General features: G+C 40.6%; 1 protein-coding gene across 2 annotated transcripts; it reads right to left on the bottom strand.

The window, feature by feature from the left end:
* Positions 1-431: 431 nt before the first annotated feature.
* LOC310730749 (paired amphipathic helix protein Sin3a-like) lies at positions 432-21,133 on the bottom strand. Of its 2 annotated transcripts, none has more exons than XM_083549876.1 (21): positions 20,918-21,133; positions 17,668-17,878; positions 17,414-17,587; positions 17,212-17,318; positions 16,040-16,331; positions 15,646-15,897; positions 14,632-14,784; positions 14,387-14,545; positions 14,200-14,286; positions 13,378-13,496; positions 12,844-13,054; positions 12,632-12,748; positions 11,999-12,237; positions 11,612-11,795; positions 9,728-10,295; positions 9,306-9,475; positions 8,935-9,108; positions 8,679-8,771; positions 8,484-8,578; positions 6,005-6,206; positions 432-1,340 (listed from the first exon to the last, which is right to left on the bottom strand). In XM_083549876.1, exons 2-21 carry the CDS (start codon positions 17,845-17,847, stop codon positions 1,119-1,121), a joined length of 3,798 nt encoding a protein of 1,265 aa, XP_083406002.1. In that variant the 5' UTR covers positions 17,848-17,878; positions 20,918-21,133; the 3' UTR covers positions 432-1,118. The 2 variants fall into 2 exon arrangements, with proteins under 2 accessions (XP_083406002.1, XP_083406003.1); XM_083549877.1 differs by having other exon boundaries at positions 14,200-14,283.
* Between the last annotated feature and the right edge of the window lie 467 nt (positions 21,134-21,600).

The raw sequence follows: 21,600 nt of genomic DNA, 5'->3' as shown, positions 1-21,600 counted from the left end.
TCGTGATAAAACGCTTGATTTTTTCCATTTTAGCTGGAATGGAAATCTGCGCTAAAAAAAAAAACAATCTGGATAATAAAAAAATAATAAGAAAATCAAAAAAAGCAGGACATTAGACGAGCATTTTTTTCATTTTCCTGTGAATTATACTGTGAACTACTTTCATTTATTTCAATCTTTAAAACAATAATGAATAATACAAAAGTCTGTACATGAAAACATAGAAACATGCCATCACTTTTTTTTTCTTTTTTTTTTTATATTTATATATATATATATATATATATATATATATATATATATATATATATATGCTTTTAAGGACGTCTCAGCAGTCATCACCGGATGGTGCACCAAAAAAAAAAAAAAAAAAGTGTGTGAAAAAAAAGTGTCAACTTTTCACACTTCTGGACAAAATAGGATGCAAAAAACAAAAACAAACATAAAAAAAGTGAAAAACAGTGAAGATTTTCTAATTTCTACTCAGGATTACTGTAGATCAGCACGGGCAGTGTCACTAATGTCCATAATACGTTTGAGTAAAGAATCCTTCAAATGGGAGGAAGCTAAGAAAAATTCTACATTCTTTAAAAGTCCAGATGAATCAAAACCACAATGGGATGATGGTGGGGAAAAAATTGCAAAAAGGAAAAAAAAATATTTAATAACAAGAAAATCCTTTGGTTAAAAAAAAAAAAAAAGGAAATTGTTTATAATATACAGACCAGCATCAGTCACATCTGCTAAGATAATAAAGTCTAAAAGGTAAACTACATTATAAGGTTTATTAGAATATAAACAGTCTGAAGTATATACAAAGTTATTTACAATATCCTCAAGTATACTGTGGCTGCTGTCAGATTTTTGAAGCTGGTGTCTCAGATAACCGTTAATACCTGATTATCTTCAGGGGTGTATAAATATCGAAGTGCACAAACCCATTTACATTGACCTGCAAAAAAATTCACGCCAGGCTGCACGTTTTTTTCACCGTCAGTGCATTTCTGTCTATTTATTCTGAAAATCTGAGTCCTGATAGTGTTTGTGAGGACAAGAGTGAATCCCTCAAAAAAAAAAAAAAAAAAAAAAGGACCAGCTCTTTGCGATGCCACGAGATGTTATGGAGTGCTGCTATAGGTGACCCGGTATCTGTTGACGGTCTGGTGGTGAGAGATGCAAGGTTCACAGCTGGTTTTACATGGCCGCATCCCCTCTTTGCTTTCTCCCATCAGCCACCTGTGATTGTCGGTGGCCATATCCTTGGTCACATGATTCTTTTTCCATGCGTCTAGCCAGGTCTGGAAGCGCTGGTGCAGCCGTGTGCTAACTTGCTGGTGGGACTGGAAACAGAAAAAGACACAAAGGATTATCACACTATGGCGGTATTAGAAAAATACACCAATCAGGCATAACATTAAGACCACCTGCTGAATATTGTGTCCCCCTTTTCCTGACCTGTGGAGCATTAACAGCATTCAGCATTTTAAGCTACAGGAGCTCGTCTGTTGGATCGAACCACACGGACCAGCCTTCGCTCCCCACATGCATCAATGAGCCTCGGCTGCTCACGACCCTGTCGCGGGTTCACCACTGTTCCTTCTTTGGAGCACTTTTGATAGATACTGAGCACTTCAGACCAGAACATCCCACAAGAGCTGCAGTGTTGGAAAAGCTCTGACTCAGTCGTCTAGACGTCACAATTTGTCAAACTCGCTCAAATCCTTACAGTCGCCCATTTTCCTGCTTATAACATCAGCTCTGAGGATGAAAGAGTCACTTGCTGCCTAATAAATAAATCCACCCACTAACAGGTGCCACGATGAAGAGTTTATCAGTGTTCTTCACTTCACCACCCATAATGTTCTAATCTTATAATGTTATGTCTGATTGGTCATTATATATATATATATATTAGGGCTGTGCAATATGGACAAAATAATCATTTTGCGATTTTCTGAATGAATATTGCGAATTTCTTTGCGATTTTGACAATTGTTTTTGCTTTTTCAAACATGCTTTTTTCTAAATGTATTCAGTGCACAAAAAGTGCATAACAAAACATTTCACAATAAAATAACAGTATTAATAGTTTAATAAACAAAACTGTAGTAAAATTGTCTTTAAAACAGACAACATAAAATAAATTAAGATTAACTAAATTCCAGTTATGATAAATAAACTTCAAAACTGTTTTTCAGTGCACACATTTTACAGTGAAATAACACTGTACAGTAGTACTAACTGCTTGATAAACAAAACTGTAATAAATTGTCTTAAAAACAGACAACATGAAATAAATTAAGATTAACTAACCTCAACTCCAGTCATAACAATAAATAAAAACTAACAGAAATCAAAACCAAAAAAACAGATTGCTCTCAAGGGTTTTTATGCAAGAAAAACCAGCATGTCCACCATATCTGTGGTCGTGGCGTAGTATTTCACCTGCTTGAGCTCGTATTCAACGCCCGCCTTACATTTCTCATACATTTTGGGAATAGCAAATCGTGTGAAATGAATGCGAGATGGCAGCTGTTATCTTTCGTCGAGTGTTTGTATTAGTCTTTGGAAGCCGTCTTTACTGAAGATGTGCGCAGGCATCATACAGTATCTTTGCATAAATTATAGGTGACCGCGTCGGTAATTTCTTTGTGCCGTTTTGATCCTTTCTCATAAGGCATGGTGCTTGCAAATGCTTGAACAATGGATACTTGTTCAATCTGTTCGGGCTGGCTTTTGATGTGTGCTTTTGTTTGTTTCGATGGACTTTGTCGACATGCACTGATCATGCAGTTTTTTATGGCGCTGTTTTAAGTGTTGGAACAGATTTGTAGTATTGCTCCGTTTCAAGTCTTCCAAATTACCTTGCTCTGTGACACATCCTCTCTCCTGAATCCAAAATACTCACAAACGACTGACGTTGAATTTCTCTTTGGCACCAAATCATTTTAATTTTGACCTGCATCCATATTTTATGTTCTTTCCTCCCGCTCGTCGATTCGGTTCTTCCGCTCAGCTTCGTCGTGCGCGGAGTGAGCTCTGATTGGTTAAGGTCTTAAAAACATGCGCACAAGAACGTATTCTGAATGAAAATATGAATAAATTAATAGATAAAATCGCAGCCTTATGCGATTTAGAAATCGCATGTGCTTAAAACGCGATTTTTTTGCGATTGCGATTAATTGCACAGCCCTAATATATATATATATATACACAGTGAGGAAAATAAGTATTTGAACACCCTGCTATTTTGCAAGTTCTCCTACTTAGAAATCATGGAGGGGTCTGAAATTGTCATCGTAGGTGCATGTCCACTGTGAGAGACATAATCTAAAAAAAAAAAAAATCCAATAATCACAATGTATGATTTTTAAACTATTTATTTGTATGATACAGCTGCAAATAAGTATTTGAACACCTGTCTATCAGCTAGAATTCTGACCCTCAAAGACCTGTTAGTCTGCCTTTAAAATGTCCACCTTCACTACATTTATTATCCTAAATCAGATGCACCTGTTTGAGGTTGTTAGCTGCATAAAGACACCTGTCCACCCCATACAATCAGTAAGAATCCAACTACTAACATGGCCAAGACCAAAGAGCTGTCCAAAAACACTAGAGACAAAATTGTACACCTCCACAAGGCTGGAAAGGGCTACGGGGAAATTGCCAAGCAGCTCGGTGAAAAAAGGTCCACTGTTGGAGCAATCATTAGAAAATGGAAGAAGCTAAACATGACTGTCAATCTCCCTCGGACTGGGGCTCCATGCAAGATCTCACCTCGTGGGGTCTCAATGATCCTAAGGAAGGTGAGAAATCAGCCCAGAACTACACAGGAGGAGCTGGTCAATGACCTAAAAAGAGCTGGGACCACCGTTTCCAAGGTTACTGTTGGTAATACACTAAGACGTCATGGTTTGAAATCATGCATGGCACGGAAGGTTCCCCTGCTTAAACCAGCACATGTCCAGGCACGTCTTAAGTTTGCCAATGACCATTTGGATGATCCAGAGGAGTCATGGAAGAAAGTCATGTGGTCAGATGAGACCAAAATAGAACTTTTGGGTCATAATTCCACTAAACGTGTTTGGAGGAAGAAGAATGATGAGTACCATCCCAAGAACACCATCCCTACTGTGAAGCATGGGGGTGGTAGCATCATGCTTTGGGGGTGTTTTTCTGCACATGGGACAGGGTGACTGCACTGTATTAAGGAGAGGATGACCGGGGCCATGTATTGCGAGATTTTGGGGAACAACCTCCTTCCCTCAGTTAGAGCATTGAAGATGGGTCGAGGCTGGGTCTTCCAACATGACAATGACCCGAAGCACACAGCCAGGATAACCAAGGAGTGGCTTTTTAAGAAGTATATCAAGGTTCTGGCGTGGCCTAGCCAGTCTCCAGACCTAAACCCAATAGAGAATCTTTGGAGGGAGCTCAAACTCTGTGTTTCTCAGCGACAGGCCAGAAACCTGACTGATCTAGAGAAGATCTGTGTGGAGGAGTGGGCCAAAATCCCTCCTGCAGTGTGTGCAAACCTGGTGGAAAAACTACAGGAACCGTTTGACCTCTGTAATTGCAAACAAAGGCTCCTGTACCAAATATTAACATTGACTTTCTCAGGTGTTCAAATACTTATTTGCAGCTGCATCATACAAATAAATAGTTTAAGAATCATACATTGTAATTTTTTTTTTTAGATTATGTTTCTCACAGTGGACATGCACCTACGATGACAATTTCAGACCCCTCCATGATTTCTAAGTGGGAGAACTTGCAAAATAGCAGGGTGTTCGAATACTTATTTTCCTCACTGTATATATATGCGCACACACACACACACACAAAGTTTATTTCTATAGCGCTTTTCACAATGGACAATGTCTTAAAGCAGCTTTACAGAACGTAAGAATTAAAGGGAATGATGTGTGTTTATCCTTGATGAAGCCTGGGGGCGACTGTGGCATGGAAAAACTCCCTTAGATGTTATGAGGAAGAAACCTTTAAAGGAACCAGACTCAAAAAGGTAAACCATCATCATTTGGGTGACAAGAGTGTGATTCTAAATCTTCTAAACAATACAAAACACTGGAGAGTGAGAACTAACATGAGCAGTGGAATGTAGTATTATGAGTAATGTCCTTTCTACAGTTGATGTTATGGAACCAGGAGCTACTGAGAAACTCATAAAATGAACACAACACACACACACACCCACACCCACACCCTAGTGTTGTGGATTTAATTGAATAAAACGTGAACATCCCATTCCACATTTAGCCCCTAATATATTGAGTTCTCATGTTAACCCTCACTTTTCTGTGAAGATGTTCCACTGGAACATATTCCACTATATGGCTGGAAAGGTCAGGTGTGTATATATATATATATAAAAATAGAGGGTCTCAATGAAGCTTTCAATATTGCTACGGCATCTTGAAAGCCAGAATTGAAATACAACACTGGATTATTCTCTTAGAGAAAAGAAAAACCATTCGTTTTGCATATCACTATGGCTGAAACTTTTTTCCTTGCTCTAATTGAAATATTGTTCTATCTAGAAGCTTCCGTCAACAAAACAATTTCCATTTGTGTGTCCTTGCAATAAAACCTATTCTGATTCCTAAACAGACCCAATAGTCTGGTAATGGCAAACGAATTAATAGTATGACTGCACCTCAGGCCTCCTCACCTCACCTACATCAGTACCTGGCCTAGTACCAGCACATATCTTCATACGTACACTTCAAAATCTGAAAGAAGAGTTTTATTTTATTATTATAACAACAAATGAGGACTAAATGTGGAATGGGATGTTCGAAAAAGCACAAACTTATAGTCAGGTGTCCACAATGTGCTATAGGTATAAAAAAGATTTAGAAGCCATGCCCCCTTTACTGAATCTTTAAAAACACCCACTATTTGAACAAGGCTTTACTCCATATTATAAAAAATAAATCAGTATCTGGAACAGGGAAATTAAATATCACAATCATTTGCATACCTGATGAGCTCTGGAGAGCGCCGTGCGTCTGTACATGTAATCCTCCGACTTAATAACGTACACCATCTTGTAGGAATTGAGCTTAAACATGCATTCCATTTTGGGGTCTGCCGCACAGTCGGCGCTTTCCTTAGCCGCCTCGCTCGCTTCTCGCATCTGCACGTGTTGCCCTCGCTGGCACTTCCTGATCCGACGGAGGTTCCTGACGAACAGAACGGAAAAGATTGCATTAAAGTGTCGAGCTATCCGTCACAGCATGTATTGCAGTACATCACGTATCCCACGCACCAAGGCTCGGCCTCTCAGTGTGACGAGAAAGGAAAAAACAAACAAACAAACAAACAAAAAAAACACCCAATCATAATCGGAAATGAGATTATGTACAAAGTCTACAGTGCACCTCCGTTCGAGTCAAGAGATTCGGCACACATCCGTGGCAAGACGTATATTGATCAAGTACGAATTCAGATTATGAAAGGAAGAAAATAAATAGAAATTAGAATAATAATAAAAAAAAAATAAAAAAAGGAAATTAAAAAAAAAAAAAAAGGAAAAAAATTCCCCGCTTCAAGAAATACTAAAATTAGAAATGTACTTACCGCACGGGTTACAGGTGAGAGCGGGGACTGAAACCATGAATATTTTGTATTCGGGACTCCACTTTACAGAAATTGAGATGCACTAGCCAATTCTCAATAAAAATAAGAAAAAAGTTAAAAAGCCACGATGTGAGTTACTTTAATGGAAGTAGCAGCAGTTCAAACTTGATTATGACCATGCATAAAAATCAACTTTTTTTTTTTTTTTCTTTTCCAGCAGTCGCATTATGTACTACAGGGCAAACTGTGAAGCAACGGAAATATGAGATGTTGGTTAAATTGCCTAAACTGCCCAATCACGCACCGAGATGCACATGGAAGGGGGGCAAAAAAAAAATGATAAACACAACTATCACCACATGTGTCAATCAAAAACTGGCAAAAAAAAGAAAAAAAAGAATTGCCAGTCTGTATATGATTAATATTGAAAAAATAAATGAATAAAAAAAAATGTTGTCAATGCACATATTGAGATACACACATGCAAAGCCAGGGCAGAAAATATAACGAATGAAAATACAATCCACAAAAAATAAATAAATAAATAAAAAAATATTAAAAAAACATCCTCCCATGCAAAGTGCTTAAAGATCCGGAAAGAAATACACGCACATTTGAGGATACAATTCAGACCAGCATTTTATTGACAAGCTCCCTATCTGAAATACAGCTTGTATGGGGGTCACACACCATGGCAAGTTAGACTTCTATCCACAGCAGCCCTCTGTAAACTCACAACCCCAACCAAAAGCACACACTTCAACGGGAGCGCACTGCATCTCTGAAACATGTAACACAGGAGTTTTTTTTTTTTGCTTTTTTTTTTTTTTTTTTTTCACTGAGAAAAGCCTGAAATCATAACGAGCTTAAAACCATTGTATAGAAACACACATGAGCAAATGACATGGAGGAAATTTCGCTCGTATCATTCCTGTGAAAATCATTATATGAACATAAGACATAGATTTATTTCGACTATATATATATATATATATATATATATATATATATATATATATATATATATATATATATATATATATATATATATATAAATTCTAACGAAAGGCGTCTGACCCGTCTGTCTTCCGCCTCTTAAAAAGCTTAATGATTGAATGTGTAAGTGTGTGTAAGTGTAATCTCGCTGCTTTTTTTTCCTATTCGCTAATGTGTGCGACTATTACAAATCTGTTAAGAATGGTGGTATAAAAATAGTTCTCCATCATACGTACATTGAAAATACAAAGATTAAAATTATATGCACTTTTTTTTTCTTTTTCTTTCCCAGTTACTTCCAGCATCACAGTCTGTAACAAAGGCAGTCAGAACTGATTCATTCATATTGCAGCATATTTTGCATCTTTAAAAAAAGAAAAAAAAAAGTGTGTGTGTGTGTGTGTGTGTGTATATATATTTATATAGAGCATAAATGGTAGAAATAAATAGCAAAGCTAAAAACATTATCAGACTTACAACGTGATTCATAAATAAACTAAATATGAGTCCTGCGAGGTCGGAGTCCAGGACGTTTTGGTGATTTCTCGCTGCACGCTGAATCAGAGAAAAATCACCAAAGTGTCCTGGAGTGCAGCAGAAATGGACATCCTAACAACTGCCATGTCCAGGAAAGAAAACAGAACACAGAGCTTTGTCCTTGTTTGGATGGAGAAAAAAAAAACCACCGGCTGAACATTTCTGCATCGCGTAAGTTCTACAATGCCATCGGAACGCACTCGGACCGTTCGAGTGAGATGGATCACGGAACCTTAAATGACCACTGACGATGCTTAACCATCGCGTATCTACGAGGCTAAGTGGACTTTAGGAATTGAGCCATGCTAGGCTCAGGGCTCAGGACATGGAGCAGGGCTGAGCCTCACCTGGGCAGAAACACGGGCTTCTGGGAGAGCTGCTCTCTCAGCTCCGGCGACGCCGAGTCCGTGTTCAGGTAGCGGTCCACGTAATCTGGCCAACGCTGCAAGGGGTCAGGAAAAAAAACAGTTTGTGTGAGGGTTTAAAAAACAAACAAACAAACAATTCAACGTTTTTCAAGTAATTACTGTGGAGTGGCGTACCTCAAACTCCATGGGTTCATCAGAGTTCTCCTCCTCTGTATCAAGCAGCTCCACAGCCAGCTGTATGCTCCCTTTGCTCTTCTGGAATAGGAGCTGCAACAAACACGCAAAAGTTACGGAAAACGGTAAAAAAATTAATTCCTATAAACACCTGTGTATGAATATTTGTACGCTAATTAAGAGCATTCGTAGGAATGAAAAGTAGATGATCGACGAACACGTCAAAGAAAATGTCATCGTTTTTGAGTGAGCGTACCTTGAAGCAATTCTCCTCGGCCATTAGCTGTTCGGCTTTGCGCTGGTAGCTCGCCTCGGCGCCCGTCCTGGGTGATTGGGTGGACGTGGTTCCACCTGTTGCTTTATTAGAACATTCGCTGAGGTAAAGATCTGTCACCTGAACACAGATCTCATCACTTACTATGTGCTGGAGCTGGAAAGAAAAAAAAGATGGGGGGGTTGGACAAAGAACAAAATTAATGACAACTGACATAAAAAATAAATAAATAAATAAATAAATAAATAAATAAATAAATAGAATAAAACAAGCAGGCATTTTATTTAAAATTGTTTACGATCTACTTTGTGGCAATCGCTTCAAGAAGTCTAGGACCTGGTTCTGTTTCTCACCTGTCTGACGATGCTCTGTATGAGCTTATCCATGGTGAAAGCGATGTAGGCGTGGATGGTGAACATCTCCCTCAGCTGATCTTCATACTGAGATGTTTCCATGTTCCCGTCCAGAAGGTTGCGCACCATCTCCAGAAAAGCGGAGTAGTAGTCTTCGACGTCGATGTCCACTAGAACACAATGAGCATGAAAATCACCCTATCGTGAAGATCCACTGAGCTTGAATACAACGACAAGAAGGAATTGACCTGGACACACCATTTTTAGTTGAGGTTGTAAACATTGTGCTACATTAAAAACATTGGACAGCAGGTCAGGAGCCTCCACTTTGCCCAGTGGATACTAATTAATTTCGAATTCACCCCCCCCCCCCCCGCGCTTGAGGCCAGATGTTCCAAAAGATTTAATGAAAGTTGACTTACGGGGCTCCCTCAGGCGCAGCTGTACAGCTGGGCTTTCGTTCTTCTCTCTCTTGAACCCTAGCACGTTCCTCTCCCACTCCCTCTCCCTGGTCTCGTCCTCGATCTGCTTCTCGGCCTGGTTGTAGATGCGCAGCAGTCTGGAGCACAGCATGTGGTGCAGCCTCAGGAAGACGTACCAGTTGTTGTTGCCGTAGAAAAGGTTGTAGGCCTCGTCGCAAGCGCTCAGCTTCTGCTGCGCCGGCGTCGTGTGACTGAACAGCAGCTTGGATTTGGCCTGAGGCGTACCGTTTGGCTTCTTCGCGCCATCGTCATCGGGATCCGGCTCCTCCTCTTCCTCCTCCTCCTCCACGTCGGAGAGCTCGCCGCGCCGGGCGAACAGCATGTCGGGGATGAAGTGGTAGATGACCTGCTTAATCTTATACTTGTCGTCCTTGTGGATGCTGGACTGCCTCTTGACATGGTGGATGATGAGGGCCGCTGCATCCTCCAGGATCTGACCGTCTTCATAGGGCAGAGTCATGTGGGGGCCTGCTGGAGAGGAGCCGTTGTCTTCTGATGCCTCCTGCCGCTGCACGGGATTAAAAAACGCAGATTGTATGGTTAAGCAAGAATCCGATTAAAAAACTGTCCCGTGATATTTCTAATTTTTTTTTTTTAAACGAAGACAAAAACAACCAATTTTATCGTTTGCATCCGACACATTTCATAGGTCAATGATCGATGATTTAACACAACAGCAGCAAATCTGTACAAACTGCATAAACCGGACACGAGCCATTACACGATCTTCGTTAGAATGCGGCTAACATTTCTCTGGTATTACCACAAAATAAATTGCTCAATACTGTCAGACTCTCAAGGGCCTGAATAATTTAGAAAATTTGGGTGCATTTATTTTAAACCTATTGCTCACTGAAGGTCAACCTTGAATACTTCACTTACCAATTTTCACAAAAAATATATATTATTTTACTTACAAACAAATCACAATTGCATTATTTCAATTGCCTTTTAATCATGAGCAATTGGGAAATTAAGGATTTTGTGTACTGAAAAAAGGAGCTTAAAGTATGCATACACAAATGATAAGTCTGGCCTAAATGTATAGTCAAACTAAATATTTGTGATAACTATTACAATGTCTTTAAAGACGGCAATCAATTTTCAGCACCTTTCAGCACAATCAATACAAATTTTTCTACTATATCATAGTAATTAATTTGCCAATTAATCGGCACCGATACTTGATAGCTGTAAATAATGGCCACAATGTCCTAAAATCCACACGGATAGTTTTTCCGGGTTGCGTTCTTTTGTAGGATAATCACTGACACTGCATGATGTTTACTTGGTGTCTTCTATTCATTTTGGACGTAACTGAGTGTTACATTTGTTTTAGTTTGAATGCAATACTTACGCTTTTTAATATTTATTAACAATTAATATATCATTTTTTTTTATTTATTTAGCACATTTTAAAGACTCAAGACCATGCAAGACCATGACTATTGTAGTCTTTAAACCTCTTTCACCATACGATGTAGGATCGCCGTGTAGAAGCCATGACTAAAGAAATCACCTGGATGGTTTTTATTGGTTATATTTGTTGTTGGAGAGCCCAAGATTGTACTGAATATACCAGGAATTAATTTCAGTTGGCCTCTCAACTAAATATACTAATGTATATAACTAAATGCACTAATGTTCTTACTCTCACTGTTCTACGGCTCCAAATTAACGTGATCTATTTTCCCATTTCACAGCTGCTTTCCAAGCCTTTTAAAGTTCCAGATCTTCCAGGCCACATAAATATTCTGCGCTGTACAGCCATCCAAATATATTTACTCTAAAAACAAAAAGGTTATGTGACAGGATTTGTCTTACCTCGTCATACTGAGTCTCGATCTCGTTGAGCAACGTCTTGGAGCGGAACACTTTCGTGTCGTTCTGTTTGAAGTTAATACCCTGGTGGTCCAATGACTTGAGGTAATACTTCTCGTTCTGCTCCCTCCAGATCTTGTTAAAGCCTCTTTGAGCCTCGCGCCACTCTTCGTCTTTCATTTTCAGTCTGAAAACACAGTCATGGCGTCCATGCCCGTCATATTAAAAAAAAAAAAAAAAAAGAGCTGCACCTGTCAAAGTATAACATCTGAGACTTTACTCAGATTAGACAGCTTAAGGATCACTTTTTGTCTTTGCTTGAACTTTTTCGAGGGGATGTGTGTTACATATAACTGGTTCGTTTTTTTTGCCCTGTATCTCAAATCTTACCTTTTTAAAACAATGGGAACAGAGACAGCGGGGTTTCTCTTGAGGCCGTCAACGATGTCTGCAGCCTTCTCCCCGTATATCCTCTGAATGGCTTTGCGGTGAATGACCTCCGAGGAGCCTCCCATGGTGTTGTCCAACCTGAATTTGGCCTGTTCTTCTGCTGACATTCGGGAAAGTTTCTTCTGAACGGTCTCCAGAGCACGAATAGTGGCCAGGTTGGTCTCTAACACCACATCGAGCTGCAAAAACATTTTTTTGGAGACTTCATTCAATAAATCAATGAAGTAGGGGTGACCCCAGATAGCTGAAGATTCGATCTTATGATAGGAGGAGCCTAATTCGACTTCCAATCTCACAGTCGAATTGGTGCTATGAAACGAGGATTGTGCCATTTTGGTTATACGGGGATGCTCAATGTCGAATTTCACATAGAACTACTAGGTTTCTCCCAATAAGTGTATAAAAAAAACAAAAAACAAAAAAAAAAACCACAAATACACACAAATTCTCTCACACACACACACGATTTCAATACCAGTCGACTGTGGGCAAGACTCTGATTCGACACCAGGAAACCCCCCCCGCCCCCAAATTAACGAATAGTACGACTAGATGTTTCGAATGCTCTCGTACCTCAAAGCGCTCGTCCTCACATCTGTATATGTGCTCTTCGTATTGGGTCTTTTTGGAGCTAACAAAAGTGGAGTCCTCGGACCAAGACGGGAAAGACACCCACGTGTCGTTCAGAACCTGAAGGCCATAAATGTCATCATTTGTTGAGTCAAATCCAGAAGAAGCCAATGGTATCTCCATCATAAAAGAACAAATAGCTCACGTCCACTAACCTCTTTACAGAGCGGAGTTCTCCCTGTGCATTTGGGCTGCTGGAAGCTCTTAGGCAGAGCTCGGTAACTGGAACCCAACCTCTTGCAGGACGAATAATCGATTTCCATCGCAATGCCCTCCGTGGCACGCTCTTTGGGGAAGCTCTCGAGTTGTGAACACTCTTTGTAGCCCAGGAAGTTCTTGAACCAAGTGAACAGCTCTGGGAATTTCCTAGGAAAATATGACGATTCAAATAAAAAAATTAGGAAATTCTGCAAAATACGTCAAAAGAAATCTTACACACAAATAACCTGTAAAAACATCCTGCGGTGTTTAAAAAGTGGCTTCAATAGAAATCTTTGAGCATTCATTTAAATGAGTATAAGAGGCTGAGAATTGCACACACAAAGCTCTTCTTTGAGAAAATAGCCGTGACGTGAAGAGAAACCGTCATGCCTGCGCGTGCTTCAGCTGTTCAAGGACCATGACATGTGAAGCTATGTTTCCCTTTCACCAGGGGCTACAGTAATATGCTTCAAAATGATCAGACTTACCCTAAGAAAGGTAGCACCAGCTGCACTAGTTCTGCTCGTGAGATCACCTCTTGATTGAAGATCACCAAACAGCGAAGGAAATTGTCGTAGGCCTCGGAGCTTCGTAGCGCTTTCCTCACCTGAGGTAGAAACGCATTAAAAAAGCCATCACTTAATACATTCATGTAAACTCAGTAGCCTGACCCCCTGCACACATTGTTGATATTCACCACTAGGGGTGTATGAAAATATCGAAACACGTGAGTACTGCGATATTTTCCTTGGTGATACTGAATCAATTCTCAAAAAAACGCAATATCAGTATTTTATTTTTAATTCATACAAGATTTACGGTAGTTGTTTCGTCCCGACCGCTAGATAGACAGCAGTTCTTCTGTCGTCTGTAATGATTTCTTGAGTAACTCGAATAATTAAATTAGACAAAATTCATCGAGGCAAATACATTTTTCACAATGCTTCGTTTAGTCAATTTATTTAAAACACGGATACTGTGTTTCCCACGGACCGTTAATACTGACGCACCACTAGCTAAACTCTGGACAGGTAACTGCAGAAGACGCCGCAAAACGAAAAAATGAAGGAACGTGGAGAAAACGTGGTGAGGGGGCGAGGAGAAGATTCAGGCCGAAGAAAACCAAAGCTTGGAATCATTTCAAAGTATAAACAAAACAGATTCGGTGAATCTTTCCATCCCTGGTCTCTATCCTGAAGCACTTAACTAGCTCGCGATCAGTTTTAGCCCAGACCTCTACTAGGAGAGCTCTTGTGGGTTGGCTACCGATTTGTCCACTATAGGAGAAAAAAAAACTTTCAAAGCCTTACCTTTTCAAAGAACAACGATTCGGTGCCGATTCCAAATTTGCTGCCTTCAGCCACTGGGTGTTCCTTCCCTAAAAACTTTGGCTTCTTCTGTCAATAACAACAGAACAGGCAAAATTCAAGCTGGTGATCAACACCTTTACTAAAACGCAAAAAAACAACAAAAAAAAAAAACACACACATTGCGTACCTTTAAGGGGGGCGTAGCACCAGGCCCGGAGTGTCTGCGAATCTGGCAGCCATTCTGGTTAAATCTCTGCTTGTTGTTGTTGAGCTGAGGCCTCTTCAGCACACCACTGGGGTCCATGCGCACAGACTCGGGCTTATCCGTGCCCGTTTTGCCCAATAACTACAGAGAAAAAGAGCATTTCCTATCAATCACCAGCCGCACTCAACAACACAAGGGTAGAGTATAATATCCTGCACACCGCTTACCATAGAACTGTTGGCATCAGGCAGGAACTGGCCGAACTCGGAGAGGAGATCCTCCTGGTTCTTGAAAAGCCTGGCGACCTGAGCGTACACTTCCTGCTCGGTTAGAGCCGGAGTGTAGTTCCCGCCTGCCTCCTTTGCGTTCCGCTGCTCTTTCTGCACGAATAGCGTTTCTTTCAATTAGACTGAATGATACGTAATGGCGGAGTACCTGCTTTGTAGCACAGCACCTCTTAATTATCTCTAATAAAAGGCTTTTTGAGCTTTTATTAAAAAAAAGATTTAATCGCAGCAATTTGATCGTTTTAGACTACATACATTTGAACAGTATACATTGATATTAGGGGTATAACAGTGTCTTTATTTTACATGGGTGAAATCTTGTGAATCGTCCAGCTTCAAGAATTTGTTTCTTAAAAAAAAAAAAGAAAAAAGAAGATCCTGACGATATCGAGGGAGCGAATGAACGAAGGATGGAAGGAATGAAGACATTTGTAAAATGTAAAAAAACACACTTCTGTATTACCAAAAATCTCGTCTAAATGTAAACTGTCTCCAATGTAATCAGTTGAATAAAATTTCAATGTATTTAATTTTATTTAATCAATTTAATTTGCTTCCAATTTAATCGATTACTCAATTGAAACAATATAACAAAAAAGTGTACTTTATTCATTTATTTTATACATTTCTTTTTTTATTATAATTTTTTGTAATTCTTTAAAAAATGTAAACTGTTGTTCACACGTTAATAATAAACTGCATTAAAAAAAGACTTATGTATTGCATTTCTTCCACCCAGACTGCACCGAATGCGAACCAAACCGTGAGATAAAAACTGTGGTATGTCCCGAACCGTGAATTTTGTGTATCATCGTTACACCCCTAAATAATACCAAAAAGATTTCATAAACATCTCGATTACAATGCCTACACCACTTACATAGGAAAAATAAAGGCTCTTTATTTTGCCGCATTTTAATGCGTGCTGCTTATCTGCTCCATCCATGCGCTCACCTGGTATGTGTGCAGAATCTCGAGAAAGGCTTTGTAGATGTCTGGTTGGCCTTGAAATCGGTTTTTGATCTTGTTGACATAGTTGATGGCGTGGTTGAACTCCACGGGCTGGTTGTTCTGCAGGGGGGGAGCGCTGGCAGGTGTGCTGCTCACCGGCGTGTGAGACTGGACTGAGGGGGAGCGGGGCGAGGCGTACGACGGGATGGACGGATTGTGCTGGCTGGTCGGGGTCAGGGCAGGAGACTGCATGGGCTGCAAAGGGGGGAGTGGGGAGTCATTGTCAGTCTTTTAGAAATAAGAAACAAATATGCTGCTTTGATATAAGCAATAATATGTGAGATTTACTGTCTGATTTAACCAATCAGGACACTGCTAAACATACTCCAAATGCTACCTTGCTGATCTTGGCAGGCGTGGGCTGGCTAGGTACGGGGAGAGCAGCCGTGCTGGTCGGGGCCGAAGTCTGGCTCTGGAGCTGAGTCGGCTGCGTGATCGGGAGGTTCTGCACCGAAATGCCGTGTGGCGTGATGTGGTGGATCTGGCCTGGGGTCGTCACGTTCACCAAGTCGTTCGTCTGCACTTCGATCTTGTAGCCAGGGGGCAGGAAGGTATTAAAGCCCATGATGAGGTCCGGGTGGCCCTTAAATAGCTGTGATACTCTGTTAATCACGCCTGGTGTATCGATACTGGGAACACACAGAAAACACGCAGGATGTGTGAGTCAATAACGAGCGAGTATTACGGCATGTAACTGAGCGGTAATTACTTAAAAAAACTAGAACGTTAGGTCCCGGTATTAGGGCCACTCTTGGGCCCTTGAGCAAGGCCCCTAACCCTCAGTGCTCCAGAGGCTCTGATCGCAGCTTCCTGACATCGCTGGGAAATGCGAAGAAAGAATCACTCTTTACCTTTCAAACCTCGAAATCGCAGGAGGTGCCGATTCCTTCACAAAATGCTAAATAAACCTCGCTGAAAGCTTTTATCAGTCAAAGTATCAGAACAAGTGCGTTAATATAAACTTGGGATTTGTCTAATGTCAGGGCTGATGATATATATATATATATATATAAAAAAAAAAAAAAAAAAAAAAAGGACCAATCAGAATCGAGCACGAATTAATTGCTCAATTTTAAACTTAAAATATATATATTTTTTAAACGATCGCAAATTTTTTTCTCTCCTGGCGGTGTCGCTTTTCAATTCATTTCTTAACTGCATGGTGCAGTAATGTGTTCGCGTGAACGGGACGTGTTAATCGGTCAACAACGTCGGCTAGCGGAGGAGCAGAAGAACTTGAAAAGCCTCCCGATTCATTTGAATCGCACGGAAGGGGGCGTTTCCTTGCTGTAACAAACTGAGCTTTGAGATCCGTTGCACCACTAATAAACACCTTTTTTAAACCAGTGGCTCTTCATTAATTTAATAACTATTTCTAAGAAAAAACCTGAAAGAAAAAAAAATGGACGCTGTCCAATCGCAATAAACAACCGATTAAACAATCACAAAAACATTTCGTATATATTTTGAATATAATATAAACCAAAAGTCCAGGAGGTCCAGTCTGACCTTTGAGATTTGAACTCTTTCATTATATCCAGGAAGTCGTTGTAAACTTGAGGCTGATTTCCGAACTGGAGCTTCACTTGATCCAGGTAGGAAAGAGCATCTTCCACCTGCATCCACACACAACAGAGAAATCACAATCCACTCTCGATCAGAGGAAAACGTACGGCAGAAACGCCAGTGGACACGTGGGCCAAAGTCGTACCTTGAGCCTCTGGAACTGCTGCTGGCCTGGTGTCGGGGCCGAAGCGGGTGGGGCATGAGAGAGACCCTGACCTCCGGCGGCCCCTGTAGGCTGGACCACGGGGCCGTGAGGATGTGCTCCAGCGAGCACCGCAGGATTGTCCCCAGGTCCTCCAGAGCTCTGAGACAAGGGCAACTGAAAAGAAAAATATTTTAAAAAATAACTACTCATTTAGTCTCCTTAAACTTGACGTGCAGACGGCATCTGTCACGTACCTGAAAAGTCTGAGGGACCTGAGAGTACTGCACGCTAGCAGCGGGCTGCATGGTTTCTGACGCGGCCCCGAAGACGGAAGATCCGGTGGTAACAACGCGGTGATGAAAGCTTTCGGTGCCTGCGGGGAGCCGCCGATGAGACCCAAACGCTGTGTCCTGGTCGTCCGAGCGCCGCTTCATTGTGTACTCATACCTCACAGCTCGCTGGAATCTGAAACGGTGAGAAGTACATCAGAGCGGAGCTACGAAGAGTGGAACAAAGAAGCGAGACTGACTGGAGAGTAACGATATGGCAAAAACTCGGCGATACATGGAATTGGAATTAATTGCTTACAATATGCATCTGGACATTTTCGGTTAAAATGACGCCAATGAAATTCAATGCTCACGGTGAAAGAAAACGCTATAAGCTGATAGAAGTCATCAGCTACATGTTACTAAGGATTTATAAGAAACTCACTGCAACTCAATATTTACCCTATATAGTCGAGTATGCGAGTAGACACTGGTGATATGATAGTCATTATTCAGCCATGATGTGCTTTAAAGTATTTTATTGTTATTTTGGAAAAATTATTCTCGATATCAGACAAATATGAGGTTAAAGATTATACTCAAGCCTACAAATGTAAAAACTACAAAAAGCTAAATACGCTCACAGGCAAAACTCAAATTTCATCAAGCGGCATAATTAGCATTAGAGGTCGACCGATCATTCGGGTTTTGTAAATATAGCTCGTCGCCGGAACTATCGGTAAAAATCCATACCGATAGTTTTTCCGGGTTCCGGACAGATGTCATTACAATAGCAGCCTCTAGAGGAGAAACAATGATTCCACTTGTATCATTTATTAATTATATCTATGAGTTAATATATTTCATTTAGCACATTTTCACAATTAAGCAAGTTTTTTTTTTAAAGGTTCTGTACTATTTTACAAGGCGTGTTATTATTACTTATCCAGGTCCCATTTTAAAAAACATTGTTTGATTAATCCGTTGTTGACAAGTATGATCCCAGCCATCAGTAAAATCCGCTACAGGTCGACCTCTAACATACAGACAAAAGTTTGTGGACACCTGATCATAAAATTCTTATATACTTTTTCAGCACAACATTTTTATTTAGTCCCCATTTGCTGTTATAACACCCTCCACTCTTCTGGGAAGATGTTCCACTAGGTTTTGCTTGTAAAGATCTGTGCCACAAGAGTGTTAGCAAAGTCTGATACTGATATGAGATAAGGAGGCCTGGGGAACATCCCAAACGTGTTCGAATGAGATCTTCCACCCCAACCCATGTAAAGCCTTTCTTCATGGAGTTTGCTTTGTGCATAGGAGTACTGTAATGCTGGAACAGAGTAGTTCAATTGAAGAAAAAATGCCATTGTACCCCATCCAGAGACGTCCTTTACAACTGTGTGCCTCTACGTTTGCGGAAGAACCACATATGATTGAAAAAGTCAGCTGTCCTGTTGATGTAACAGTATTGAACTATTTTGCAATTTTCACACTAAAACATTCATATTGGCACTTAGCAATTTCAGAGGTTGCGCACAATATTTTGCGTTAGAGACATTGTGACATTTCTATACACAAACCTGCTTGTTTACCGTGCAATTTGTGGCCTATGTTTTTCTTTCTTTACTTTGTACTTCGTGTGAAGCAAAACCAACTCAAACCCAAAGGTTCTATGTCGGTTTGATTGATAGGTTCGTGGTGTAAAAGATTGATAGTTTCGCACGTAAATCCTGTGATGATCTAGACATATCTGCATTTTCAAACACAGAATTACACAACCAAGCGTGTTCTATCTAACAGGCGAGCACGTCAGTGTAATCACTGATCCAAGAAAAAATATACTTCCTTATACAGAACCACTCATTTAGCAGTAATAAGTGCTACCCCTCATGCAATAAGCAGCCAAGTTCACCTGCTTTTGGCGCATACACACGTGTTTAAGTGTGCATGTGTCTATGCGTGTCTAAGCATCAACATGTGCGTCTGTGGATGTTTTGGCGCGTGCATGTGTGTTTACGGGATTTAAACCCACTACCTTCAGTATCCACCTGTGTGGATATGCGTCTAGGCGTGTACAGGTGTCTATTTGTGCGCATGCGTGTCTAAGCATTTATGCATCTAATCATGCACGTGTCAGTGTGTGCGTCTACGATGTACATGTTTGTGTGCACGAGTGTCTATACGTCTCTAAGCGTGTGCATGTGCGCCTATTCGGGTCTGTACGCGTGTGCATGTGCGTCTATGACTGTACACGCGTGTGCATGTGTACGCGGGCGCGCGTTTCCGTGCCCGTGCCCGAGACAGCTGGCAACCATTACGCACCACACAACCGGCTATAATACACACACACACACACATAAAAACATAAGGAGACCAAAATGAACCCAAACAAACCAAGAACGAAGACAAAAAGAAAAACATCTCTAGCCCTTTTCCCAACAACTAAACAAAACAACAAAAACAAATCCCGTTAAGATTAGCCCGATATGCTATTACAAATCAATTCGCTATCACAATACTATTCATAACAACGAATCCATAACGAAGTATAAATATTTTCCTTTATTTCTATCGAGTTTGAACTGACAGGTCCGAGTGAACACAAATCTTATACACAGATCAGTCAAGCTACCGTTTGCTAAAATCCAGGGCAAGTGTGTTAGCTAGCTAGCAATAGCTGCTAGCATGGATAACCGATATGATCAATATAACTATTCGAAACGATTATAATTCGGATTTATTTAAACAGAATACATTTATGGAGAATAAAATGGATCACGTGTAACTATGGACACCGGGTGTAGGAAATATCCTGAGCAGCACCTCTTCTCATGCTAATCTTTGCTAGCTTGTTTTCTTGCTAGCGTGGGAAATCAGGAAGTCCTGGTGCCTCAATGACTTCTTTTCTATTTCCTCGCCGACATTAAATCGATCGGTTCAGATTTGAGAGGAAAATAAATCCCCGCATGTTTACACACGAGCTGGTGGATTTGAAGGGGTTTTGAACCGCGCTAAGATGCTAAGCAGGCTAACTAGCTAGTCGATTAGCGGGATGCATAATCCGATTTGTAATGCAGTTTGAAATTGTTTTTATTTCCCCAGAATATAATCCTAATCAAACCTACAAAATATAGAAATATAACCCAGATTAGGATTTATGGAGCTGCGATGATGCCCCATATGCTTCACCTGGTTAGCATGCTAGTTCGGAAAAATCCCCCACACTCACCTCGACGGCAGACAACAAAGTCCTCCTCGATAAGTCCCGCGCGAGTCACGTCAGATTAATTCGGAGATGTAAATCTTGTGTAAAACCGATTTGTTTTAAGAGTAAAATTAACTAGATGTGTAAATACACGGAAGGCGCCGGAGCTCCGGGAACATGCTAGCGTGCTACCTGGAACAAATCGGGGAAAACAACCTCCAGGAAGAATTTTCAACAATGGGGCGTGGTTTTGGCGCGACCACACCCCTTGGGCGATCTGATTGGACAGTCTATGAAGCTTAAACTCTTTGAGGACACGCCCACCGCCCCTTGTGATTGACTGGTTTAGGGCACATTATTCTCTTTTTGTTTTTTGTACATGGCTTTTTTTTTTTCTTTTTTTTTTTCCTGGAAGAATTGAAGTAGCATATAAAGGCAGTCACATCCAAGGACATTTGTGTGCTTCAGTTTACAGTAGCTCAGTTTTGTTTACAGGATACACAACCATTACAAGTCAAAGCATACAATACTTTACATTGATTGTATTTAGCAGACATCTTTATCCAGAGCAAATTACAATTGAGCAGTTGAAGATTAAGGGCCTTTCTCAAGGGCTAAGCAGTAGCAGCTTGCTGGTGGTGGGATTTTAACCTATAACCTTCCAATCCAATGCCTTAACAACTGAGCTACAACCTTCCTCAGAAGTT

The sequence above is a fragment of the Silurus aristotelis genome, assembly GCF_946808225.1.
Source record: "Silurus aristotelis genome assembly, chromosome: 9".
Classification (NCBI taxonomy): domain Eukaryota; kingdom Metazoa; phylum Chordata; class Actinopteri; order Siluriformes; family Siluridae; genus Silurus; species Silurus aristotelis.
This window is presented reverse-complemented; position numbering and strand designations above follow the sequence as displayed.

What these genes read in the sequence shown, in the direction of transcription:
- LOC310730749 (XM_083549876.1), bottom strand. Translation starts at nt 17,847, where the DNA reads ATGAAGCGGCGCTCGGACGACCAGGACACAGCGTTTGGGTCTCATCGG. An exon ending in AGCAGTTCCAGAGGCTCAAG is followed by an intron (nt 17,319 to 17,413) that starts GTACGACTTTGG and finishes GTGTGGATGCAG; the next exon opens with GTGGAAGATGCTCTTTCCTA. An exon ending in AATCGTTGTTCTTTGAAAAG is followed by an intron (nt 13,497 to 14,199) that starts GTAAGGCTTTGA and finishes TTTCTACCTCAG; the next exon opens with GTGAGGAAAGCGCTACGAAG.